This window comes from Podarcis muralis, chromosome 1 (genome assembly GCF_964188315.1).
Source record: "Podarcis muralis chromosome 1, rPodMur119.hap1.1, whole genome shotgun sequence".
Lineage (NCBI taxonomy): Eukaryota > Metazoa > Chordata > Lepidosauria > Squamata > Lacertidae > Podarcis > Podarcis muralis.
The window spans coordinates 17,628,881-17,653,873 of NC_135655.1; the positions used below are offsets into that span (position 1 = coordinate 17,628,881).

General features: G+C 45.8%; 1 protein-coding gene across 5 annotated transcripts in view; it reads right to left on the bottom strand.

Moving 5' to 3' along the window:
* Positions 1 to 24,993, bottom strand: part of EML1 (EMAP like 1) — a 138,084-nt gene that overhangs the window by 62,816 nt on the left and 50,275 nt on the right. For 2 of the 5 annotated variants that reach the window (XM_077924154.1, XM_028712992.2), the window contains exon 1: positions 4,839 to 5,138. The exons of 1 other annotated variant lie outside the window; for it this stretch is intronic. In XM_077924154.1, coding sequence (XP_077780280.1) covers positions 4,839 to 4,908 — 70 coding nt within the window. In that variant the 5' untranslated portion in view covers positions 4,909 to 5,138. Of the gene's footprint in view, positions 1 to 4,838; positions 5,141 to 24,993 lie in introns of those variants that run through there. 2 more of the 5 variants (XM_077924150.1, XM_028713146.2) reach the window with 2 other exon arrangements.

Sequence of the window (24,993 nt, forward strand, 5' to 3'; positions counted from 1 at the left end):
AAAAGACAAAGTCTCTCCTCTTCCCCAAGGGGAGGGGTTGTGAGCGAGTCTTGCTTCCCGCGCTTCGCAGGGGGGCATGGCTGGCACACAAGCCCCCTGCATCACTGAGAGTCCCTGGCCTGCATCATGCCCACAGCCAGCCTACATGGGGGCATGGTTTGCCGCTCTTAAGCGAGCGCGGCACTGTGGCTCAGCCTGTTTGTTTCCTGCACACACAGATCTCCCTCCCTCCCTCTATTCTCATGCATTCAACACCTGACCTTGCTATGGACCTCGGTTGGTTGCATGTTGAAGGGGCCTGGTAGAAAGTTCTTCCACTTGGCAGATTGGCACCAGCCACTTGGTTTTTCGCCTACCTCGTAGCAAATCGTCACAACTTTGTAAGGTTTGGCAGTTAGGCATTGGAAAATGTGTTGTGTGTTGGAGGAGAGGTTGTGGCCATCACCTACCCCTCCCCTTGAAGGGTAATCCGTTACAGGAATCCGGTGGTCGTGGTTCCTGTCTGAAGCCCAGGTGGTGGCTAGGGCCATTTGCATCAACAAGCTCCCCCTATAGGTTGTTAACCCTTGTGTGACTTCCTGCAGAGTGGGCAGGAGTCAAGTATAGTCGGTTCAGATCCAATGCCTAAGCCAATACCACTCAAATTCTGTAACCAATAAAGTTGTGGCCTTTTTTAGCCCATTAACCTAAAATACTTGTGTCCATGTGTCTTATTTCATCATAAAGCGGGGGACGGGGCCTCGACTCACAACCAAGAGAAGAGATGGCCCTCTTACTGAAGGAGACCCAAGCAGCTGTTCGTTCTACAGCATATTACTGATGACCAGTGGAAATTCTGGCCAGCATTCTTGACTTTCAGTGCTACACTCTGTCGCTATAAAATCAGCAAAGCACCTGCATAGCTCTGGTACTATAAAGTAAAAGTGACACACAGAGGACCTGTTGCATTCTCAGGCGAAGGCAGGCAAGCAGACATACATGTGCAGCAGCATTCCTGTGCCTCTCTCAAAAGAACAGGGATGGTCTATTTACAACGCAAGATTTACTAGTTTAAGGTGGGAGAGCAGAAATTCTATCCGATATATTTTATCTGCACAATCAGAATGAATCTGAGGAACCAAAAAGTAGTACTGTATTGAAAAATACGGCTTTTGAGCCATTTGGCCCAAAAATGGCAACTAGGCCTTCCACTTTGGCAACTGTAACCCTTGTTTAAGGAGCCATTTGGCGACTAGCGTGTATATATCTGATTTTCCACTTGGATTTTTGTTTTGCAATAAATCTCTTTGTAATTTTTCACCTGCACATTCAACTAGGAATCACCCACATTCACCCTAATATTCATAATATTAAGCTGGTGTGGTTTAAAATAAGTCTTCCTATCCCCCTCCCTCCCAAAATATGAGAGCTGAGTAGTCACAGTAGTGTCATATAAACCTACTTATAAAGCTACAGTGAACAATGATTACTTAAGTGACAAATGAAAAATTGTAAAGCAACAGAAAACCCAGGGGGGGTAGGAAACTGTGCCTCCTGACACATACACACACTCCCAAGAGTCTTCGTTTTAGAACTCAATGCAAACAAACAAAGCCTTGCTTTGCCATCCTGGACGGTTTGTAGAATGAAGTATTTTGTAAACCTGCCAGACAGGACTGAGATGTTAAGGGAAACACCTCATGATGATAGGCCACATATGATACTAAGAATGCAATTACATTACCCCACTACAAGGAAGAAAATTTATTGTTGAACATTAAAGATTTAAAGCCAACTTCTCTCCATTTTCTCATAATTCTTGCTATTAAAATATCCTCCATCAAAACGTATTAATGCCTTTCTCTCCCTCAGTCTGAATTGCTCAAGCATATTCCCATTTTTTGTTCACAACACAAAAACTTGCCGACATCTCTCTGTGTCCTACTGCTGATCCACAGAAAACCAGTTCAGGTATAAGGAACTTTGTCTGATAAACTATAGCCTGTGCACCACTCATTGACCTTCCTCTTCCTGCCACATAACCCCACATATACTGGTTTACAAGTAGTGCTTAATGCATAGTTTCCTAGTTCAAATACTACAGGAAGCTGTGGTTAAACAAATCACAAGCCTGGGACCTGGACACAAAGCTACCGTAGTTCTTAGTCCAATAAACCATGGTTTATTGAACTGAGATGTCTGAACTAGGCCTTCAGCTTCACTTCCTTCTGAATTCTCCTTCAGCTGTTTTCCATCAGCTTCTAAAAACGTTATCATTCTCTGCAAAAGCTTCATTCAAATTTGTTTCCTCATAAAGGTAAAGGGTCCCCTGACCATTAGGTCCAGTTGTGACCGACTCTGGGGTTGCGGCGCTCATCTTGCTTTATTGGCCGAGGGAGCCAGCATACAGCTTCCGGGTCATGTGGCCAGCATGACTAAGCCGCTTCTGGCAAACCAGAGCAGCGCACGGAAACGCCATTTACCTTCCCGCTGGAGCGGTACCTATTTATCTACTTGCACTTTGACGTGCTTTCGAACTGCTAGGTTGGCAGAAGCAGGGACTGAGCAACGGGAGCTCACCCCGTCGCGGGGATTCAAACCACCGACCTTCTGATCGGCAAGTCCTAGGCTCTGTGGTTTAACCCACAGCGCCACCAGCATCCCTTGTTTCCTCATACTAAATAACAAAACTCTCTGAAGCTAAGGGCTTGTCCACACTCCCACTGAGCAGCTTCCCCTTTGCCCCACATTTTTCCCAGGGAAAACCTGCTCTTTTGCTCTATATCGGAACAAACATCAATCTGGAGAAAACCCAAATTGCTGTTTGCTCAAAAGTGTGATTTTCCAGGGCGGGGATGGAATGGGACAAGAGGCTTTGTAGATAATCCCTAACTCTGCATTCACAGCTTTCTACTGTCCACACAATTCTCTATACTTAGAACACCTTCCCAAAGTTCCCACCTGTCAACCACTTTCCTTCTAAACTAGCCCTGTAACAAATTACCTCTGATTTGTTTTGTCAGGGACCAGACTCTGTGTACCACTATCATCCAATCTCTTCAGGGTAGTGCCTGTGGGTCCAGTTCTGCAACATCTTATCATACAAGCTAATCCTGTTGTAACCAAACGCACATGAGGAAGGCATGGGTGAATCAGACTATTTGTGCTCTCTGCGAGAGAGGAAAACCATAGGCATGGAGAATGATCCATCAAAAAAATGCTAATTAGCTAATGTGTTTTTAGAAAACAGCAGACTTCATGAAGCACATCTACAGAGATGTATTCCAGAATTTTTATTCTGCAACAGGGCTTCCATGCTATTGATACAGGGAGCTGTGTTGCCTGTACCTTGATTTATGGAATCTCATCCTTTGTCTCTGACTTAGAAGATCTGCTCCTCCTGTTTTCTAATACTGAGAAAAATATAGAATCTAATAATGTACTATACAAATGCAGTATTTCGCATATCTTCTTGTCCAGACAGCAGGCACACAATTATATATAGCAATAAAAAATTGCCTACATTTTACTAAGAGTTATAAGATACCTGCTGCTATTTAGTGATCATGGTTTAGGGTGGGGGGAGAGAAACAAACTCTAAAGTCACAAGTCCAGAGCTCTCTGCAATTAACAGTGCCAGGACTATTCAGCAGCAAGTGCCGCTGAGTTCAGTGAGGCTTTCCTTCAGTGTAAGAATATTTTATTAGAATGAGTCCATTTTAAAAAATAATGATCCCACTGATGTTGTCTAAGTAGCAATCCACATAAATAATATAGAGCCAGTTACTGAACATTAATTCCTCCAATGGAAGTGACTCTCCCTGCCTTGTAAATTTTTACTGCAAAAGTTTACTGTAAATTTAGCTGACTTAACATAATCCCAAAAAAACATGCCAGGATCTACAGAACTTAGAAACAGGCATTCTTCCATCTCTAAGCTGACTTCTGTTTACTTTGAAAATAGCCTCACTAGAAACGACACCTCTTCCACACTGTGCTGCCTTCGAAACAAACTGAACCCATCACCAGAATTACACAAAACGTCAACGATTCATATGAAAAATATGGTTTGGCAAATACACATTCCTCGGACGTTTTGGAAGGCTTTTCCCTCGCTCATTCAAAATCAAAAGGTCTGCAAAAAAACAGAAAAGAGGTCGCCCCAGACAAGCCTTTCGGTTTACAAAGCGGTGGTCCCTACAAGTCAACCCCAGAAGAAGCGGAAACGAATCCCTTCCCTTTCCAAACACACAACATGGGGAGTTTTCACTTTCTTTTCCAACTCTGTATTGCATCTTCCACTACACACGTCTACACATTCCTGCAAAGCAGAAGGGGGGGGGGGGAGAGTTCTGCACAGCAGACATGAGCTTTCTCCCAAGCATGCAAAGATATATATATATGTGCATGCATACACACACACAGGAACAGAAAACTATTTCTCTGCTGTGCTGTCAGGCAAAAACAGGGTTGTGGCTCTGGAGGAGCCAAGTCCTTCCCTCCCTTCCTCCTTTCCCGTGTCCCCCAGTTTCGGGGGGGGGGGGGAATAGGCGAGCCGAGCAAAGGCCCCGCCGCGCTTCACCCGGGTTGGGATAACCGGGGAGCTGGTGGGGTAGCTTGTGGGTTCCTCCCCTGGGCAGCTTCTTCCTCTCGCCCCACACAATCCACCTTACTTGGCCAGAAGTAGGCGGCGGAGGCAGCAGCAGCAGCAGCAGGACTTTGCATGCAAGGCAACATACCGGAGCCAGGACGGCGGGGGCTTCTTTGCCACACATACCCCCCCCCCCAAATCCTTGGGCGTGTGTGCATCTGAGAGAGAAACCCCACATCTCTCCCCCCCTCCCCACCGTTCTTCTTACCGTTGCAGAACTGCAGGAGCGAGGAGGTGTCATAGAGGCTGCTGTAACTGGAGAAGCCGTCCTCCATCATCCTGAAGCCAGCTCAGCCGCCGCCGCCTCCTTGTCTTCCCCCCACTTAGGGGTCGTCGCCCCCCAGCCTCCCTTCTCCTTTTCTCCCGGCTCCTCTCTCGCTCTCCCTGCCTCTCGCTGCCGCCTCTCCCGCTCCCTGCCTCTCGCTCGCTCGCTCGCCCACCCACACATACACAACACACACACCCCGCGCCGAGGAGAAGCCGAGGCGGCTGGGGCCTGCCCGCCTGCCTCCGCCGGTTGCCACGGCAACGCAGTCACTCCACCGTGGCTTGGGCCGCCGCCGCCGCTTCTCCTCCTCCTCCTCCTCTTCCACTGCGAGGGGAGAGAGGATGGGGCAGGCGGCCGGCTTTCCTCTGAAATTTTAATATGTATATATTTAAGAACGCGCTTTCTCTCTCGCCATTCTAGTGAGCTTTCCGAAATTTGGGACCACCTAAAATAAAAGGGGGCGGGGAGAATTCTTATTTTGGAGGCAAGGGCGTAGCCAGGATTTTTTGGGGGGGGGGGCAAAACCTCAGTTTGCTATGTATTTTTATTGATTGCGCCCATGTTGTGGTTTGGGGTCGCATCCTTTGGGGAGGTGGTGTTTGGGGTGATCATGGTGGCGCTAGGGAGAGGAAGACGCTGGCTCGCCCGCGCAACCCATTCATCACTCTTGAATGACGCCGAAGGAAAGGGAGCCCCGAGCGCGCGTGGAGGAGGAGGAGGGCTTCCCTCCAAACAATGGGGTTTGGTGGGGGCATTGGTAAGGCCGGTAATGGCCAAAAGGCGGTGTTTTTTGGAAGCTGGTGGGGAGAAATGCATGCGTGGCTGGGCAAGGAGGTTTTCTCCGTTTTTCTTTTCTTCTGCCCCGTAAAAGTCGCCGGGGATGAGCGCGACGATGGGAGTCGTAATAGGTTGGCAGCTCTCTATCTCAGGGATTAAGGGCGGGGAAAGCCGGGCCCATTCACACGAGCCCAAGACACGTGCCGTGTCTTGGGCTCGTGTGAACGGGCCCGGCTTCCACGAATTACCCGGAAAGCCTACGGAGTTGTGCTTTGGAAGCACTTCCCAACTTTGCCAGACGGGTCAGGATCCAGCCTGGAACGACGCGCGATAATCCCACGAGTACTGACTGCGTGTGGCTGTGTGGATTCGACTCAGCTTTGCAGCCTATGCTAATTGCTCTGAGCTGTCTGGGCGTGAAATCGCGCTGTAAAATGAAAACCGCGCTCCCAAGCATGCGCAGAGTGCCTTTTCGCACCATCCTCACACGCGCACTTCTTATGTCCTCGAGGAGTAGCATTTCCAGAACTGCAAACGTAGGTTCCAACATGCACGGACTTCCCTCCCAAAGAAATCCTGGCCTCCTTATAGGAAATAGGAGCAGCCCATTTTTTGGCCGCACCCTCCTTGGCCCGATCGAGCTGAGCCTCAGCCGAGCGGCTCCTCCCTTCGACCCCGCCAGCCCCGCTGGGCGAGTGATTTGCAAACCCGCTTTCAAGATACAGGCATGGGAGGGAGGATCTGGAGCGAAGAAGGGGGCGAGAGGATGGGGAGGCGCCGAAGGGCCGAGCGAAGTCCAGTAGGAAGGAAAGTGAAAGGAGGAAAGAGATTTGCCGAAGGAAGAGCCGAACAAATAGATCTGGGGAATGGGTGGAGTTGAGGGGTGCTTGGCTGGCATGGATTTTAAAAACGCTATTCAAACCTAAGGTTCAGCCGGTGGAGATCAATTACTTGCGTATTTACTCTTAAGTAAACCTCAGCTGAGACAGTGAGTCTTGCTCCAAAGTAAACGCGTCTAGGGTTGCAGATCTACAATCCAACCTCAAGTATGCTTATTTGCAAGCTAGCCCCGCTGAGTTCAGTGGACCTTACTCCCGAGTAGGAATAACAAACAACCTTAGTTGATACAGTAGTACCTCAGGTTACATACGCTTCAGGTTACAGACCCCGCTAACCCAGAAATAGTGCTTCAGGTTAAGAACTTTGCTTCAGGATGACAACAGAAATCGTGCTCCAGCGGCGTGGTGGCAGCAGGAGGCCCCATTAGCTAAAGTGGTGCTTCAGGTTAAGAACAGTTTCAGGTTAAGTACGGACCTACGGAACGAATTAAGTACTTAACCCGAGGTGCCACTGTATTGGGAATGACATCTGCAGCTACTGAGGGGCGTGGTCTGAGGGGCCTGAGGCTGAAGAAAAGGGAGCAAAAACGAAGTGGATTATTTAATTGCAAGACAATATAAAACTGCCTATTCACTGAGAAAAGAATTCCGCAATTTATTTATTGTACCACACACAAAGATGAAAGTACTGCTGATGAGTTTTCCCCCCCTTCCAAAGTTTGATTCTGCCTATTATAAGGGGAAAGGGGGAAAGAGGATCCCTAAAAAATTGCAATAAGCCTCATTAAGCAGTATGCATAAGATTGGGCTGCATAGCTTCGGTCAGTGTGCACAAGCCTGTTTATTCTGCATCCAGTGAGATCCCATTTGTGGTTTGCGAAGTGGTGTACATATCACCCATAATACATATCTGTCCTGTATCCTGCCATTTCTTACAAAATACTGCTTTTTAATATGCTTTCCCCCATTACCAGCTACTATCCAAAGTGAGGAAAAGAATGACCTAACAGCGTTTTAAGCCAGCAACGTGTACACAGTTTAAGCACAGAAATAAACCCATGTAATTCAGTGGGGCTTCCTCCCAGGTAAGTGTGTGCAGTATAGCATCTCAGCCTTAAGGTTTATTCGTTATCAAGACACCCACTTGAACCACACTTTTTGATGCGAGAGTGGTAGTAAACCGGTGAAGCTATTTTACTCTTTCAATGTACGACGGGACTGTGGAGTGCGGGTTCTAGTCCACAAGAATGTGGACAGAGAAACAAAAGGATGGAAGTTTAATTCCACAGTAATGTAAAGCAGAAAGGTGTGGTTCTGTTATGAAGTTCAGATGAGCTATATAGCTTACGCACAGCAAACGCCATGCCCTGTTTTGAATGATACATATCAGTCCTGGAACGTATGGTGTAAGAAAGAGATAGCTTCTGAGCACCCGCTAAACATTTTCCTCTTACTAATGGGCGCCAATGTCCCTGAAGTTGAAGGACAAGGTTCTGCACCAGAGGGTACAGCTTGAGTCCTCGTGTCTCTAGTATATGACAAAATGAACTACTGACTTTGCACAGTATCTTCTGATGAGATAAAACTAAGACAGTCACCATACTTGGAAGGTACGGTGGTGCTGAATCAACAACACACTTAGGCCAGCATAAATGACCTAAAACTGGTCTTAGTCCCAGGGTTGGATTACAGCCCTCAGGCAATGTTTTTAATGAAAAGAGAAGATGCAGCCAAGAATGCTTGCTTCAATTTAGATGAGAGACTTGGAGCCGTACAAGCAAAGTACGGCAATCCCTAACGTTTCTTCTTTAAAGCAAGAGCCTCGTTAGGATCTCCAAAATATCAAACATAACTGTGGGTGAGAAAACCCTTGTGCCTTTATATGTGAAAAGCAGAAACAGCATTTCTTCCTTTACATTTCCCATGAAAACATGCCCTGTTCAGGTGCTTGTAGCTCACACAATTCCTGTTGCATAAAAGGAAGAGCAGGGTCATTTGGCCCCATCAATCTCCTCCTCTGGATCCTCCTGACTGTGCAGAGTTCTAAATTATGCAGGGAATCTCCGTGCGGGGATTCCCTAATGCAATATGGATCATGTTATATGAACTCCCAAACAAGACTATACAGTAGTAGCACAGGAAGCTGATTAACAAACATAATATATCTGTAGTCTATTATGCCCTGGATAATTTGTGCTAGTAGGAAACTAGTTTCTGTTCAAATAGCTTTTGGGCTGTTACTGACATACGCAGAATTCGGGTGCAGAAAACTTGCCAAGGTTTGTGCATTCCTCTCACATAGCTGCAAGAAGTCACTTCTATTTTTTATAACCATTTTATCTGAACTCAGACTAACTGTGATTAATCTTAACTACGGTTAGTGGACATGCCAACATCAAACCTTAGGTTATGACAGTAGCTTGTTCTTACTAGCTGTAGTTAAAATTAGCCACAGTTTAGGGCTTTGATGGCATGCTAAACTACTGTTAGTCTAAACTGGAAATGTCCCATCTCACTGCTACATTGGGGGGGGGGGGGACACATGCAAGACCGGGAGCAGGCTAGATTTGTTCTTGGAAATGTCTAAATGCAACTACAGAGACTAAAGTTCCTCCCTATGTTACACAGACTACGACTAGGCAAAAATCATATTAACCCACAGCAGTTGCACATCTAGGGGCAATGCACATGCAATCTTAACCATAGCTACTCAGAAATAATCTATGAATACAGTGAAGTGTGAACCCACAACCTTCGGATGCCTCTCAGGAGCTCACAGCTTTGCCTTCCAACTCCTAAAAGTCCAAAGCGCTCAAAAATGTATCATCACTTTATTATTATGGCAGTTTGTGAACTATTTGTCCTGAAAGACACCTGGTGAAGCAGGGAAGCAAGCAATACCCTAGTTTCTCAGAGGAGGAAGGTAGGCCATTTGGGAAACAAACAGCTGCATGCAGATAGAGACCAGCTGGCTGATTTATAGAAGAAATTCCATCTTGCACAAGCATGACAACGACAGAGAGGCAGTGGCGATTGCCCTGGAAGTGAAACCCTTAGTCTCAAGACTCTGAGCATTTTCACCCATAAGCTGTTTTGAGCCTTTCACTTTATCTGTAACGTGAATGCAAAACAAACATAGGTGACAATGTGCATTAGATTTATTTGTGCATTCCAGCCTGCATTAACAATAGTCACATGTGGCTTTAATAGCACAAGAGAGGCTCAAAGTTCCTCCTGCGCCTGCAATAAACTCTCACACTCATACTGCCTTTTCCCAGACCCTCCAGGTTGTGCTCCAGCAACAGCCCATCCTATTAGGTCCAGCTCCACCCCCTGGACCCCCCAGCTTCCCTTCTCAGCTTTGCAGTGACTCTGCTCCTTGACCCTGCACACCAGAGCTTGCAAGCCTAACTTCAGCAAATATGTTTTTAGAGTGAACTGCTGCACCGAAACAGTGCCAGGATGCTCTTGCAAAATAAGACGTTGCCTTGGCACTGCTAAAACATTACGCCAGAGATGCTGGAAGAGTTGCTGGCACAAATATTCAGGATTAGGACAGAAAGTGTACAAGTGAATGTGATATTTACTGTATTTTAAATCATTGTTGCTTATTCAGTCCGGCTTTCTGAGCTTTGCAGACTGCAGTACTTGCAAGAACAAACAAGTACTCCCCAATTTCCCCAGCGTTCATTTGACAATCCAATAAAAGTCATTCATACAACTTTTTGTCAAAGCAATGACATCTTAACAAAAACGCATAATTCACAGTTCTGCAGATTTGCTCAGTGACATGGTTTGGATGCCGGCCATAGATGACAAAAGCTAAAGTATGACAGGGTAGTTATAAAATGATACATACTGCAAGGATGTTAGGGGCTGTAATTTCTTCTGTTGCTTTTAATACACAGTCATCAATCTCTTAATGGAAAACAAAGCTGCTCATTTTGGCCTTCTGGTTTTAAATATCTCCCCAGTGCAGCTAAGGAGGTATCTGTGCAAAAGGTGCCTTCCTGGCTGGCTCTGAAATCACAGGTGCAAATTGAATGTGCTTCTGAACGTGGATGCCTTCACTTAAATTATTTCAATGGAATGCACATCTGAACACAAGTCCCCGTTCACATCCTGGTACGATATACACAAATCTTTTTAAAACTGCTAGAGCTGAATTGGGGTGATATTTTTCTATCGCTTGCAAAATGGTTAAGTAGGATAATTTCCCACTAAGTAGAGTAAGATTTAATATAATTACAGCACTCTTGGTGAGATGTCAATGCATGTGTAATCTATACTTCATTAAGATGTCAAACACTTTTTGTATAAATCCATGAAAATCTCATTATCATGTCTGATTTTGATGACAAAACAATTTCTGCGTGTACCAGTGGAGATCCTACTGCAGCGAGAGGTTAATGAATCATTGCATTGAGAAACATTTCCATTTTAGTAAAAGATGCCCTCTTGCCGAGATCAAGCACAGTAGAATTCCAGGGTTACAGCAGTTTTGCTAATAAACAGGCTTTTTTCATCATATTCTGAAAAGTAGGAGAGGAGGAATGGTGCAACACAGGATCAGCTCAGACTGGAGGAGAAGATGTAGCTGACCTGTTTTATCAGGGGCTAATAATTCTATACACCAGAACAGGTTTGGAACTAGAATTGGGTGGTATCTCACAAATGTTTGACTTTTATGTAGGCCCAGTGAGTGGCGTGAAGGCACATGATGCAACTTCCTTGCAGAAGCTAACAAATTCACATCTGATAAGTTTATTAATGGAAGCCTGCTTGGATAGGCAACTTTGAGCTCAGGGGAAGTGGGGGTATAAATGCATTTAATAGGATTAAATGTACCACAACATAATATTATGTGCAAATAAGTGTGCACACTTATTTGTTCTTCAGGTCCTCAGATGTTGCTGGGCTACTCTGCCCATCTTCCCTAGTCATTGGCTAAATTGACTCCAGATTATGGGAGTTGTAGTCCTGGAACATCTGAGGACCAAAGGTTAAAAAAAGACTCGTATAGGAGATGATGTACACAAAATGAAATGGTGACATTAAGGTTGCAATCCTTTACACACTTACCGGGGAGTAAATCACATTGAACTCAGTGAGAGGCAAAGTAGAAATGTGAAGAATTACACTGTAAATGGGGAGAACCTCTATTGCATAGAACTTTTGAAACCCTTTTTCTGTTTTCCACATGAGTCTTTTTTTCTTTCACTGTAAGGTAAAGGGTAAAGGGACCCCTGACCATTAGGTCCAGTCGTGGCCGACTCTGGGGTTGCGGCGCTCATCTCGCTTTATTGGCAGAGGGAGTCTGCGTACAGCTTCTGGGTCATGTGGTCAGCATGACTAAGCCGCTTCTGGCGAACCAGAGCAGCGCATGGAAACGCCGTTTACCTTCCCGCCAGAGCGGTACCCATTTATCTACTTGTACTTTGACGTGCTTTCGAACTGCTAGGTTGGCAGGAGCAGGGACCGAGCAACAGGAGCTCACCCCATCACGGGGATTCAAACCGCTGACCTTCTGATCGGCAAGTCCTAGGCTCTGTGGTTTAACCCACAGCGTCACTGTACCTTGATTCAAATTTGATAAGGTCACCAGAGACCAGATAGAATTGTCTCCGGGGTCAGATTTGGCCTGTGGACTTTCAGCTGGCCACCTTAAAAACAACAACTATGGAATAACAGTGTTCACTTAAAGGCTTATACCATTGGCCAATGTGTGTGTGGTGGGGGGGATTTAGCCAATTATTTCAGAAATCTTCCGTAGAGGAGAACTCCTGTGCATTGCGCAAATCAGTGCCATGGTTTGGGCCAGTATGCTTTAGGTTTAAATCTCTGAATGCGGGTCCATGATGCTATTATATTCAGGGACCAAAGGCTAGGGAAAGGGGAAACAGTCGGATAATTGCATTGCATGAATTGCTTGATGCATTACAATCTTGTTAGGCTAGTGAAGCACAAAATGAAAAGAAGAAGAAGAAGAAGAAATGATTTGCTCACAAGTGCGCACAGCAGTATGATAGATTTGAAAGCATCTTTAATGGATCTTTCAGAACTAGGGAAAGATCACTGAAACAGCCTTGGGTAACCCATTGTTCAGTAAATGACATAGCTGATAGATTTGTACAAGCCCAAATTAGTTAAGCGGGGCTGAGGAGGTAGAGAGAATTGGAAGCCACCTGACTGTAAACATATGCCTTGGAATTATAGAAAAAGTGACATTACAGTGGTACCTTGGGTTACAGACGCTTCAGGTTACAGACGCTTCAGGTTACGGACTCTGCTAACCCAAAAATAGTACCTCAGGTTAAGAACTTTGCTTCAGGATGAGAACAGAAATCGCACGGCGGTGGCGCAGCGGCAGTAGGAGGCCCCATTAGCTAAAGTGGTACCTCAGGTTAAGAACAGTTTCAGGTTAAGAACGGACCTCCAGAATGAATTAAGTTCTTAACCCGAGGTACCACTGTATCTCTGAGGAAAACCATTTTGAGAAACTCTGCTTTGTAGCTATGGTATGTTGAAAGCCTTATGAATAGACCAATATGAACATGTCTTGTCGAAACCCCTGAGGTATACGCATAAGTGAGCATTTGGATATTGAGTGTGCTGTTCCCCATATTCCCTCATTATCCCTAACCTTGTTGCAAGATGACTGATTAACAAAACTACTATGTACCGCGTATCAAAAGATACAATTTAGCACTTCCACATCAAAAGCATGGTAATTCATATCTCTGGGATCCCCCACAGGCATTGCAACACGAAATTGCAACAAATATGTAATTTTAGTTCAAGAGCAAGGAGTTCCATTGTGCGCCGTTACGAAGCTGCAAGTGCAAATTACATCTTTTAAAATGCTTAAATACCTGGAAGACAATGCAACAAACATCTTCATCGTGTCATTCATAACAAGTTTCCCGCAAAAAAATCCATTTGAAACCAAAAATCAAAAGATTCTGGGTGGCTCGTATGCCTGCATTTAGGTACGGTGTTGTTTTGTGTTTTGTTTTAAAATCCCAATTCTCCCACCAATTTTGGCAGCTGCTAAAATTATCAATGTGAAAGCTGGACCATAAAGAAGGCTGATCACCAAAGAATTGATGCTTTTGAATTACGGTGCTGGAGGAGACTCTTAGAATCATAGAATAGAATCATAGAATCATAGAGTTGGAATAGACCACAAGGGCCATCGAGTCCAACCCCCTGCCTCTTGAGAGTCCCATGGACTGCAAGAAGATCAAACCTATCCATTCTGAAGGAAATCAGCCCTGAGTGCTCACTGGAAGGACAGATCCTGAAGCTGAGGCTCCAGTACTTTGGCCACCTCATGAGAAGAGAAGACTCCCTGGAAAAGACCCTGATGCTGGGAAAGATGGAGGGCACAAGGAGAAGGGGACGACAGAGGACGAGATGGTTGGGTAGTGTTCTCGAAGCTACCAGCATGAGTTTGACCAAACTGCGGGAGGCAGTGAAAGACAGAAGTGCCTGGCGTGCTCTGGTCCATGGGGTCACAAAGAGTTAGACAAGACTAAACGACTAAACAACAACAACAAAATTATCAATGATATCACTGGGCAGGGCGCATGATGTAGCCATCGAGAGGACTAAAAGAATCAACGGGGAGGAGGGGGGTGGTCCTGCTGACTTATAAAGAACACCCAACCTGACCACTAAAGCAGGTGTGTGGAATCTGTGGCCCTCCAGATGTTGTTGGACTCCAACTCCATCAGCCCCAGCCAGCATGACCAGTGGTCAAGGACGATAGCAGCAGTAATCCAAGAACATTTTGAAGCTTACAGGCTCCCCAACCCTGCCCTGAAGCATTCTCAGTGATGGGGCACTTGTGGCGATCCCACATGCCACCGAGGTTTATCTGGCCTTCACCAGCGTAGCAGGCCCTGTCCTGTGGAACTCCTTGCCAATAGAGGTTCAACAGGAGCCGCTCCTGGTCGCTTTTTGACATCTTCTAGAAACTATTATTCAGACAGGCCTTTCAAACCTGAGATTGGCTTTTATGGATGTATCTGATATTCTTGGTTTTTAAAATATGTTTTTGACTGGTGTTTTTAAAAGTTGTGTGCTGCCTTGCAATATTTTAGATGAAAATGCGGTTCGTGAAAATTTATATGCATACCCAGGTTGGAAGCCAGGCTGAGACAGAAGAAGGAAAGAAGTCCCTCAAGGCAGGCTGGATTCCAAAAGATAAAAGCAGTAGGGGCTGGGGAGGATTGGCCCAGGACTGCAGTGCAGGACGAATCTTCCCCCCTGTGCTATTTCCCCAATAAAAATCACCCCCTAAAAGCTACTCGTAGCTCAATGGGAGAAGATATACTGGATCCAAGAACTGTTTGGCTACGGTACCTGTTATCACATGGATTTCCAGGTCCGATTCAGCTGAACTGGTTGGCATGGCAGGTCTTTCCCACTTCACTCCGTCCTGAAGAGCTTGCGCGCCCCAGGTAGAAAGAAACTACAGTTTATGATAGCTATGCTTTCCTGCTAGGGCCTCCAAAGCAGCTCAAGGTCCATTTGTAAGGGGTGGGGAGGAAGACATGCAGGAAGTGGTGGCCTTATGGGCCTATCTACACAGTAGTAAACTTTATGAAGTTTGCAGCTCAAATCCAGAATTGATTACGAATCACTACCTTTTAAACTGGGCTAATCTCAAACAGGGATGGATTAATCTGTCAATCTCAGTTTCTCACAATTTCTCCTCCTTTCGATCTTTTAGTTCTCCACATTCAAACATAAGTTTTCTTTTTCTTTTTCAAGTCCTCATGGAAATTTATCAGCATTTTAGTGCTGGTTTCCCTTAATATACAGTGGTATCTCTGGATATGAGCACTTCAGGTTATGAGCTCCGCTAACCCGGAAGTAGTTGCTCCTGGTTGCGAACTTTGCCCCAGGATGCGAATGGAAGTCGTGCGCCATAGGCGCACACACAGCGGGAGATCCCATTAGCAAAAGCGCACCTCAGGATAAGAACGGTTTCAGCTTAAGAACAGACCTCCGGAACAAATTAAGTTCGTAACCAGAGGTACCACTGTACTACATTTTTGCATAGGATGTTATTTTTATTTATAGATACATTATATGCACACTTTAAATTTTTGTACGTGCATTTTTGTACACCTTACTTGATTGCAGAACTGCAATCCAAAATTTGGAGAGCTTCAGACGCCAAAGGATGCACATGTTTCAGTTTGCATTGTGTTTTGGACAGTGTGAATTGGATGGGGTTTTTAAAATATTCATATATATATATATGAATTTTTTTAAAATAGAAATAAAGTACGGTAAAGGAAATGCAAAATTAAAAACAAATACAAAAAAGTGTCTAAAACTGTACTACAATATGAAATATGGCTATATGAGCAATATTATTATTTTGACAAGTATAAAATGATTAACAAGTCATATTTTTTATAAATGCATACCAAATATTGTTCTATTTATCCATACACGATCTGCATCTAAAAGCAATCCATTTGTATGTTGCAAGGGTTATCATATGTTCTATCCATTGATCAAAGGGGACCATAGTGTTATCTTTCCAATGAATTGAAATCAGCCTTTTGAATTAGGTAGGTTTCCTTTTAAATGAAATTTCACATCCATCCCTAGCCGTAAATTTCAAGGCTAGCCTTTAGCAGCATGAGAAACCCACCCAGCCCTACACATGTTTACACAAAAATTAGTTCCACTGAGTTCAATGAGAGTTGAGTAAGCGGACGTCAAATTGCTGCGCTCCTGTCCACACTTACTTCAGAGTAAACACAACTAGGTTCAGCAAGCATTTCCTTGAGCATTCAACTTAAAAACAGTCTGTCTAGAGCAAGTGCCTCAGATGAGCTGTACTGTTATTCAGCGTTTTCAAAGTAATTCATTCCGAGTTAGATTCATATCTTTCATTATTACCATAGCTACTCCGAAACAAATTAGATACAAAGGCATATGGCAATATATCTACATAGCTGGTGCTCCACTGCCTATCTGATAAAATGCAACCATTCCTGTAAATAAGGGAGGACCTGTGGGAACTGCAAAATATATATTTTAATGTATTCAAGCCAGGCTCCTTTATGAACTCTTGACAGCAAGTTAACTCAAAGCTGCTCCTGCTTTGGTTTGTAAATAGTCATCTAGCTGGACTCGGAGATCAGCCAAGGAGGTGCTGTTCTGAGTGCCACCCATTCAAAATGCGCAATAAGAATTTGACGGCGGCAGTGCCACAATTATGGAATAGTCTCACCAGCGACAGGTAAGCATACGAAAGCTGGCACCATCAACAGGCGTGTCGCCAAAGTACAAAAGAACAGGTCCCCACCCTGTGGAATTTACAGTCTAAAACAGGCATAGGCAAACTCAGCCCTCCAGATGTTTTGGGACTACAACTCCCATCATCCCTAGCTAACAGGACCAGTGGTCAGGGGTGCTGGGAACTGTAGTCCCAAAACATCTGGAGGGCCAAGTTTGCCTATGCCTGGTCTAAAACTTAGCAGGGAGACAACACAGGAAGGTGAGGGAACCAGATGTAGCAGTGTGAATATGTATTCATTTTAGTTATGCTTAGGCTGTATACATGCCACACATTTAAACCACATTAAAAAAGGTCAAGGGACCCCTGACCATTAGGTCCAGTCGTGGCCGACTCTGTGGTTGCAGTGCACATCTCGCTTTATTGGCCAAGGGAGCCAGCGTCCAGCTTCCGGGTCATGTGGCCGGCATGACTAAGCCGCTTCTGGCGAACCAGAGCAGCGCACGGAAACGCCGTTTACCTTCTCGCCGGAACGGTACCTATTTATCTACTTGCACTTTGACGTTCTTTCGAACTGCTAGTGTGCTGGTCCCGGGGGTAAGGTACCGTGGGTGTAGCAGAGTCCACACGAAGAGGGGCGAGGTCCGATGCAGAGAGCCGGGCGGGGAACAGGAACGCTGGAACAGAAGGCTGAGCAGGAACACTGGATGGTCGGGAACAGGAGGCCGAGCAGGGAACGGGAGTACCGGATAGTCAGGAACAGGAGGCCGAGCAGGGATCAGGAACACAGGAAGGTCCGAAGCCAACAACGACGTTGCTCCCGCAACCTGGGGCCGGGCTGACTGGGCTTTTATCCTCTTCTAAGGCCAGGGGCGGTCCCGGCCCCCAGGAGCCCCGCCTCCTCTGGCCTTAAGGCGAGCACTCCTCCTGGGGGCAACCAGTTCCCTTCGCCTCTCTGCCCTAAGCCTCTGCAGATCAGGAGAGGCCGAAGGGTTACTGGGCCCTGGAGGAGGCTCACCTGTGGCCACTGAGTCGTCAAGCCCCTCTGGGGCCAGAAGGGCTTCACCTGGGGCCAGCTCCTGATGCACTGCCACAGGTGCAGGCTCTTCAGCATCTAGGCCTTGCCCCAGTTCAGCCGGCCCTGGAGGCGGGGACTCCTGTGCAGGCTGGGATTCCTCTGTTTCATCCTCCGAATCGGAATCCCAGGCCATCACAGCTAGGTTGGCAGGAGCAGGGACTGAGCAACGGGAGCTCACCCCGTCGCGGGGATTCGAACCGCTGACCTTCTGATCGGCAAGTCCTAGGCTCTGTGGTTTAACCCACAGCGCCACCCACGTCCCTTAAAGCACATTACCCCTCCCAATAATCCTGGGAAATGTAGTTTACCCTAATGGAGCTACTTTTTGCAAGCTACACTTCCCAGTATTCTTTGGGGGGTGTCATCAGTTAACACCAAATATGGGGAGAGGAGACCTGGCTCTTTTTGTCTGGTTCTGCAGTTTCTCTTTCATTGCATTCATTTTTAAAATGTTGTTCTCCACTTTGGGCATTTTTAATAGAGAGGCTTCCCTCTGTGTGAGGCCAGCAAGCGGGTGCCATTACAGTCCCTGACTGTGTTTCCAGAGCTTCTAAAGGTGTGCGTGTTGTTTTTATAGCACTTTGCTAATAGCTTCTGCTGCTGGTGGGGTGTCCCCCCCCCCCAATCCCCTTCTAGGGCTGATCACACTTTGGCACTCCCCATATTTCTACCCCTGGATTAATGTGAGCGCAGGATTTCTCTGCCCACCTGGCAAGCAGGGCCCGCAAGCTCAATATAAAGGGTTATGACTAGCCAGCGTGTGCCACTTTGCAGCTTCCTGAGGTTATTGTAAAATAATTTTCTCATTAGGGCACAATGCAATTAAGGTAAATAGGGCCATCTCTGGGGAACAGCTGCACGTTTGGTTAAATTAGCAATCAGTGCCAAAAAATAATACCACATGGATACATTTATATGCTGTAAATTATCCACCCGGTTAGAGCAAGATATCATGTGTGTTGAAGAATGAGGGGCCGTTGGTATTGTAGTATGAGGGTTATTTTCTCACGGAAACTTAGAATTCAGAATTGTGTTTACTTGCAATGCACCAGGGCTAACCATAGTCAATGAACGTCAGCTAAGGACGGGGACCCTATAGCACTCCTGATGTTCTTGGATTGCATCTCCCATCTTCTCTGACCACTGGTCTGGCTAGCTAGGGCCGATAGGAATTGGGGATTTCAACAACATCTGGAGAGCCATTGGTTCCCCACCCCTGAGCAAGAGATCCGGATTTTTGAATGTCCGTTTTTGCTTAGTAATAATTTATTTATTTATTTATTTATTTATACCCCACCCATCTGGCTGGGTTTCCCCAGCCACTCTGGGCGGCTCCCAAAAGAATATTATTAATAATAATAATAATAATGTGATAAAACATCAAACATTAAAAACTTCCCTAAACAGGGCTGCCTTCAGATGTCTTCTAAAAGTCAGATAGTTGTTTATTTCCTTGATATCAGGTGGGAGGGCGTTCCACAGGGCAGGTGCCACTACCAAGAAGGCCCTCTACTTGGTTCCCTGTAATCTCACTTCTCGCAGTGAGGGAACCGCCAGAAGGCCCTCGGCGCTGGACCTCAGTGTCCAGGCAGAATGATGAGGGTGGAGACGCTCCTTCAGGTATACTGGGCCAAGGCCATTTAGGGCTATAAAGGTCAGCACCAACACTTTGAATTGTGCTTGGAAATGTACAAGTGCTTAACAAGAATTGTACCGATACTTCATCAAAGCATTTTCAGCTATGTTAGAGAATTTCTAAACTGCTCCCAGCTACACTGGAGAAATCAGAATATCTGAGACTATTTCTGTGGGCAGAAACATCCATCAAGGCAACCCACAACATTGTCACAGGATTAAGGAATGTCTCAAGAGCAACCACAGGGAAATGGATGATGTCAGCCTTGTACCACAAAATGAATCACGGCTGTTGTGCCACACAGAAAACACGACAAGGTAAATGGACCTTGAGGCCTTATCTTTCTATTCCCTTGGTGTCAATGAGATGCCTTCCTTTATGCTATTAGCTGTTCCGATTCTCTTTGCCTGCAGGGAAAACTTCCCATGGACACAGCTGAGGCAATTTTTGCCGAGGCAACTGTGAAACAACAGTAAATCTATTATGACTTGCATGCAGTGGATTATAATTGAGGTACAGCCTCTAAAAGAATGTTCTTCCTTTTAAGTTCGTTGCTGTGTGCATTTCAAAGTTGCTGCTTATGATTCTTTTCCATAATTGCTTGGATTTATGCATTATTTAATGTGGCAACTTTGGCTCGACATTTCCGTGGCTTGTGGTTAAAGCAAAGAAAAAGTAAGCTGAACCGAATGAAGCAGAGGCACTGTCAAAGCAAGAAGGAAAAAAACCAATATTTTCTTGGTTAGCTGTGAGAAAATGCAACAGTGTGAGCACTTTTTTAAAAAATAATTTGAGCATCATTTCATCATATTCATAATTTAAATATTATTTATATATTTTTCTTCCCTCTAGAGAGCTTAGAATAGTACACAACAGGGGTGAGAGACACGGGTGGCGCTGTGGTCTAAACCACTGAGCCTCTTGGGCTTGCCAATCAGAAGGTCGGAGGTTTGAATCCCCATGACGGGGTGAGCTCCCCTTGCTCTGTCCCAGCTCCTGCCAGCCTAGCAGTTCGAAAGCACACCAGTGCAAGTAGATAAATAGGTACCACTGCGACGGGAAGGTATATGGCGTTTCCATGCACTCTGGTTTCCATCACGGTGTTCCATTGCGCCAGAAGCGGTTTGGTCATGCTAGCCACATGACCCAGAAAGCTGTCTGTGGACAAACGCCGGCTCCCTTGGCCTGAAAATGAGATGAGCACCGCAACCCCATAGTCGCCTTTGACTGAACTTAACTGTCCTGAGGTCCTTTACCTTTACCTTTTGCCTACAACAAGGGTAGAGCTAGCTGCTTTCATCATGGCTCACCCTCAAAGCAATGTGCATTCTGTTGTATAAGTGAAGAAAGGGCCATCTCTTTGGACTGGTTGGATGCAGAGGAATGGTGGGAGGAACCAGATGGGGAACCCCCAAGGGAAGAAGGCTCAGAGCCAGGGGACTGGTGGTGGGAGAACAATGAGCAGTCAGAGGGGGAAGATTGGGAAGAGGAGGTGTCGGAAGCTGAAGAGGTAACAGGGTTTAGTAAGCTGAGGAAGTCTGTGGCAGAGAGACATCCAGAATCAGAAGCAGAAGCGGAGGCTGGAGAGGAGAGAGACCAAGAGGCAGAGATGGGTCTGGCTGGTGAAGAGTCACAAGTGTCTCTTCCTGTGCTGCAACAAGCTCCCCTCCCCACTGGTCTCCCAGAACCAGGAGAGGCATGAAGAGGGCAGGTGGAGGAGAAGTTAGCTTCATGAAGACACAATCTCAGATTGCTTGGGGAAAGCCCTAGGAAGGAGGGAATTAAGCAACTGTCAGGAGACAGGGGCCTTCGGTCTCAGCAACTGCTTCATGGGGGCAAGACCTACTGGAGATGAGTTGCTGTGCTCCTTAGGCCCAACAGTCCTGTACTGATCCTGTTTTTGCTAGGAAAGAGTTAACTCCAACTTGCTCAGTGTGATTTACTGCTGGTTCCCTCCTGTCGGGAAGTTGAAGTTTATGGAGCAGTTGATGTTGATGGAGTACAGGTCATACCTACACTCAGGATGGAGACTTGAGACCAGTGTTCTGACACAATGTGGGTATGGAATGTCCAAGGCCATGCTGCTTGCTTTTAAGGGAACAGATGTGACTCTGGCTCTGCCCACTCATTGCATGTGGGCCTTGGATGCTTGCTCAGGAGGGAATGAGGTGCTTGGGTTGCAAAAAGTGTCATGGAATTCTACTCGATATGATCCAGAGCAGAACTCCGATGCATACTTAGCAGAGTAAAAACTTAAAATTCCCCCAAAATAGACCTGAGGCAATTGTATTTCATCCAGCAGAGCTTTACTGCTACTGAAGGCAAATGAGCATAATGGTCACAAATCCAATATGTTCAGGATTGGCAACGTCCATAGGAAATCCAGTTGCAGCAGACTTAACTTAAACTTACAATTACTTATAATAAAATAAAACAAAACCTTAACACTAAGCATACTGTTTGTAGAACACCACACCAGAAAGAAAATGAAACCCAGGCTCCTTCTGGCCCTACTTTTATAGTCAGCATGACCTTGACTGAAGAGATAACAGAACCAGCTTAAACCAGCTGTAATCAGCTTCTCTGAAGGAATAACCCAAACATCATGAACCTTCTGCTTGTTTCTTTCACACAGAGAAGCTTCCAGAACCCTCTTGAATTAATTGGAATAGGAAAGATCTCTACACATCAGATCAATACTTTCTGTACACTGGTACCTTGGGTTACATACGCTTCAGGTTACAGACTCCGCTAACCCAGAAATAGTACCTCGGGTTAAGAACTTTGCTTCAGGATGAGAACAGAAATTGCACGGCAGCGGCACGGCAGCAGTGGGAGGCCCCATTAGCTAAAGTGGTGCTTCAGGTTAAGAACAGTTTCGGGTTAAGAACGGACCTCCGGAACAAATTAAGTACGTAACCAGAGGTAGCACTGTACTAAGAAATGCAAACTGACAAAAAGTTCCTTACCCTGGTGTAAACAATATAGTACTGAGGTGAGTGAATCAATGGTATAGCTCAGTGTGAGGCAGCTTTTTACCTTCCTTAATTTTAATCATTTCCGCCTGAAATTTTTTACTGAGTTCCCTCTCCTCACTAGAATTTGAACCCTAGATATTTGTGCCATTTTGTACCCACCTGGGAAGCTGGGGAAACCTACCTGTTCGCCATCTTTTCTAGGGTTGTGCTGGTACAGCCGCTGGAGCGCCCCACCTTAAGGATTGACTTACTTGCAATTAACAGTGCCACAAAGCACACCATCTTCTTTTATACCTTTGCAATTATAAGCATGGCTTACAATTAGTCTTCCGCACATCAGGATGCATTCGCAGGGCGAATTAATGTGGATTAGTTAACCCTCTCATGTATTTACGTCCGCCTTTTGTTCGCGCAGCCAGGTTGGCTAACATGTGGCAAAGGGGTGCTCTGTCTTCTCGAATTTGGCCAAAATCCAAGCAATATGCGCACACAAGCCAAAGCTTCGTTTCATGTTGGTCCCACAGCTGGTTTTGCTGCCAAAGAGGCATTCGGGAATTGAGCAGCAGTTTGTTTCAGCGGTGGGGACTGCTGTGTCACCAACAACAAGGAAAGCTTCAGTTGCATGTGCTCTTGTGATCCGTGCATATACAACCACACTGCTCTTTGCTCTTTTATTTTAATGGTATGATGAGATTTTCCACCCACAAATACTGAATTTCTATCAAGGAACCTGGATTCAAAGTATGAAATGAAGCCGCTCCATCTTCTGCTAGAGAATTAACAAAAAATTCAAATGTGACTAAGAAAGTTTCTCCCATCCTAATTTGCCTTCTCGTTCGTTTGTCCACTTTTTAAAAAATCATCGGATTTCTGACAGGTTGGCTCGGAAATAAGCTGAGTGGCTTCCGAAATAAGAATAAGAGAGAAGTGGCTTGGCTCAAAGCCAAATCTATTCCCCCAGCTTGAGCCCTGAAACACTCCATGGATTCCTCACTTTCTTCCTTTCATCTGGTTCCAGCTATGGTGATGGGTTGCAAGGAGGTGGCTATCTTCCCTCCTCCAAGCTGGAAATCTCTGATTAAGTAAGATGAGGGGGCAATTATGGGTTGTAATAGCTGAGCTGCCAGAAATATATGGAGTATTCACCTCTTTCTTCCATACAGATTTCTTACACGTGGAAACACAGGTGCATTAATTAAAGCAAAAAGAATTAGCTCCTGAAATCCTACCAGGATTCATTTTTGTCTGGATGTTCATTAGGTTGCTGTCCTAACCCCACTGAATTCAACAGGACTTACTTGTGAGTAGACACAGTTAAGATTGCATGATATGTGCTCCTTCCGGTGAGAACCTCTGAGGGTGGGGGGGAGAACACAAACTGAAAACTACCGTGAACAACACATGCTCCCATTCTGAAATTAGTTCTGAAAAATTTCCTAGTTAAACTGGGAGGTAGGCAGAGCAGAAGGCAGAGAAGGGTATACAGGCAGACCTTGGAGATATTGTGGGTTCGGTTCCAGATCACCACAATAAAACAAAGATTGCAATAAAGCGAATCACACGTTGTTGTTGTTTCCCAGTGCATATATAAGTTATGTGTACACTGCACTGTAGTCCAGGGTTTCCATCCCTAGCTAGCAGGACCAGTGGTCAGGGATGACGGGAATTGTAGCCCAATTCGGGATGACGGGAATTGCAGCTGGAGACCCCAGTTTGGGAAACCCTGCATCGATTAAGCCAGGTCCCCCTGCCTGCAGGGGCAGGAGGGGGAAAACCCACCTCCAGCCCTAGCCAGCTGCTCTCCCATGGCCAGAAGAGGGGTGTCACTTGCGGGGGTTTCCTTCCTTTGGAAGTGGCCGGCCTGCCTGCCTGCAGTTGCACCCACATCCTTGTAAGGAGCAATACCTCTGAAGTGCAATAATGCCAAGCATAATAAAACAAGGTATGCCTGTATACAACTGCTCAGCTCTATCAGAGGCTATGATGACAACAATTCTGAATACTGCAAGTGTCTGACTTTCTGATATCTGCCTGACAACCACTGAAGCAGAACCAAGAACAGTGGTCTTTTTGTGTTTGCTAACAATAAACGTTTGCATTCTTCAGGATATTGCTTGCTGCATAATTAGGGATTTGCTTTGTAAACCGGGGTGGTGGTAGCAGAATTAAAGTAGCAGGACAGTGGGGAATTTGCAAACGCTTCTGTCACCGGTGCAGCAGGCGTTATTCTTCATAAGGAGGCATTTTAAATAATGAACTAAACTTCAGTCAGGTTTTTAAAAAATACTGCACAAAACCCCTGTACGACATATTTCCTTTTCATTTGGGTATACAGGCGGTGACTATTTTAGGCCCTTCCAATGTGACCCCTAAAACGCGGGTCGTTTATTCCTGTGTTCTCCTGGCGTCCCATCTCTCTTGCACACAAAACTGGTGTGAGCCTGGAACAAGCAGTAAGGGCTCCTAATGACCTGAATTTTACTTCTGCCCCAGACCCATTCCTAGTGTCTCTTGTTCCTTCGT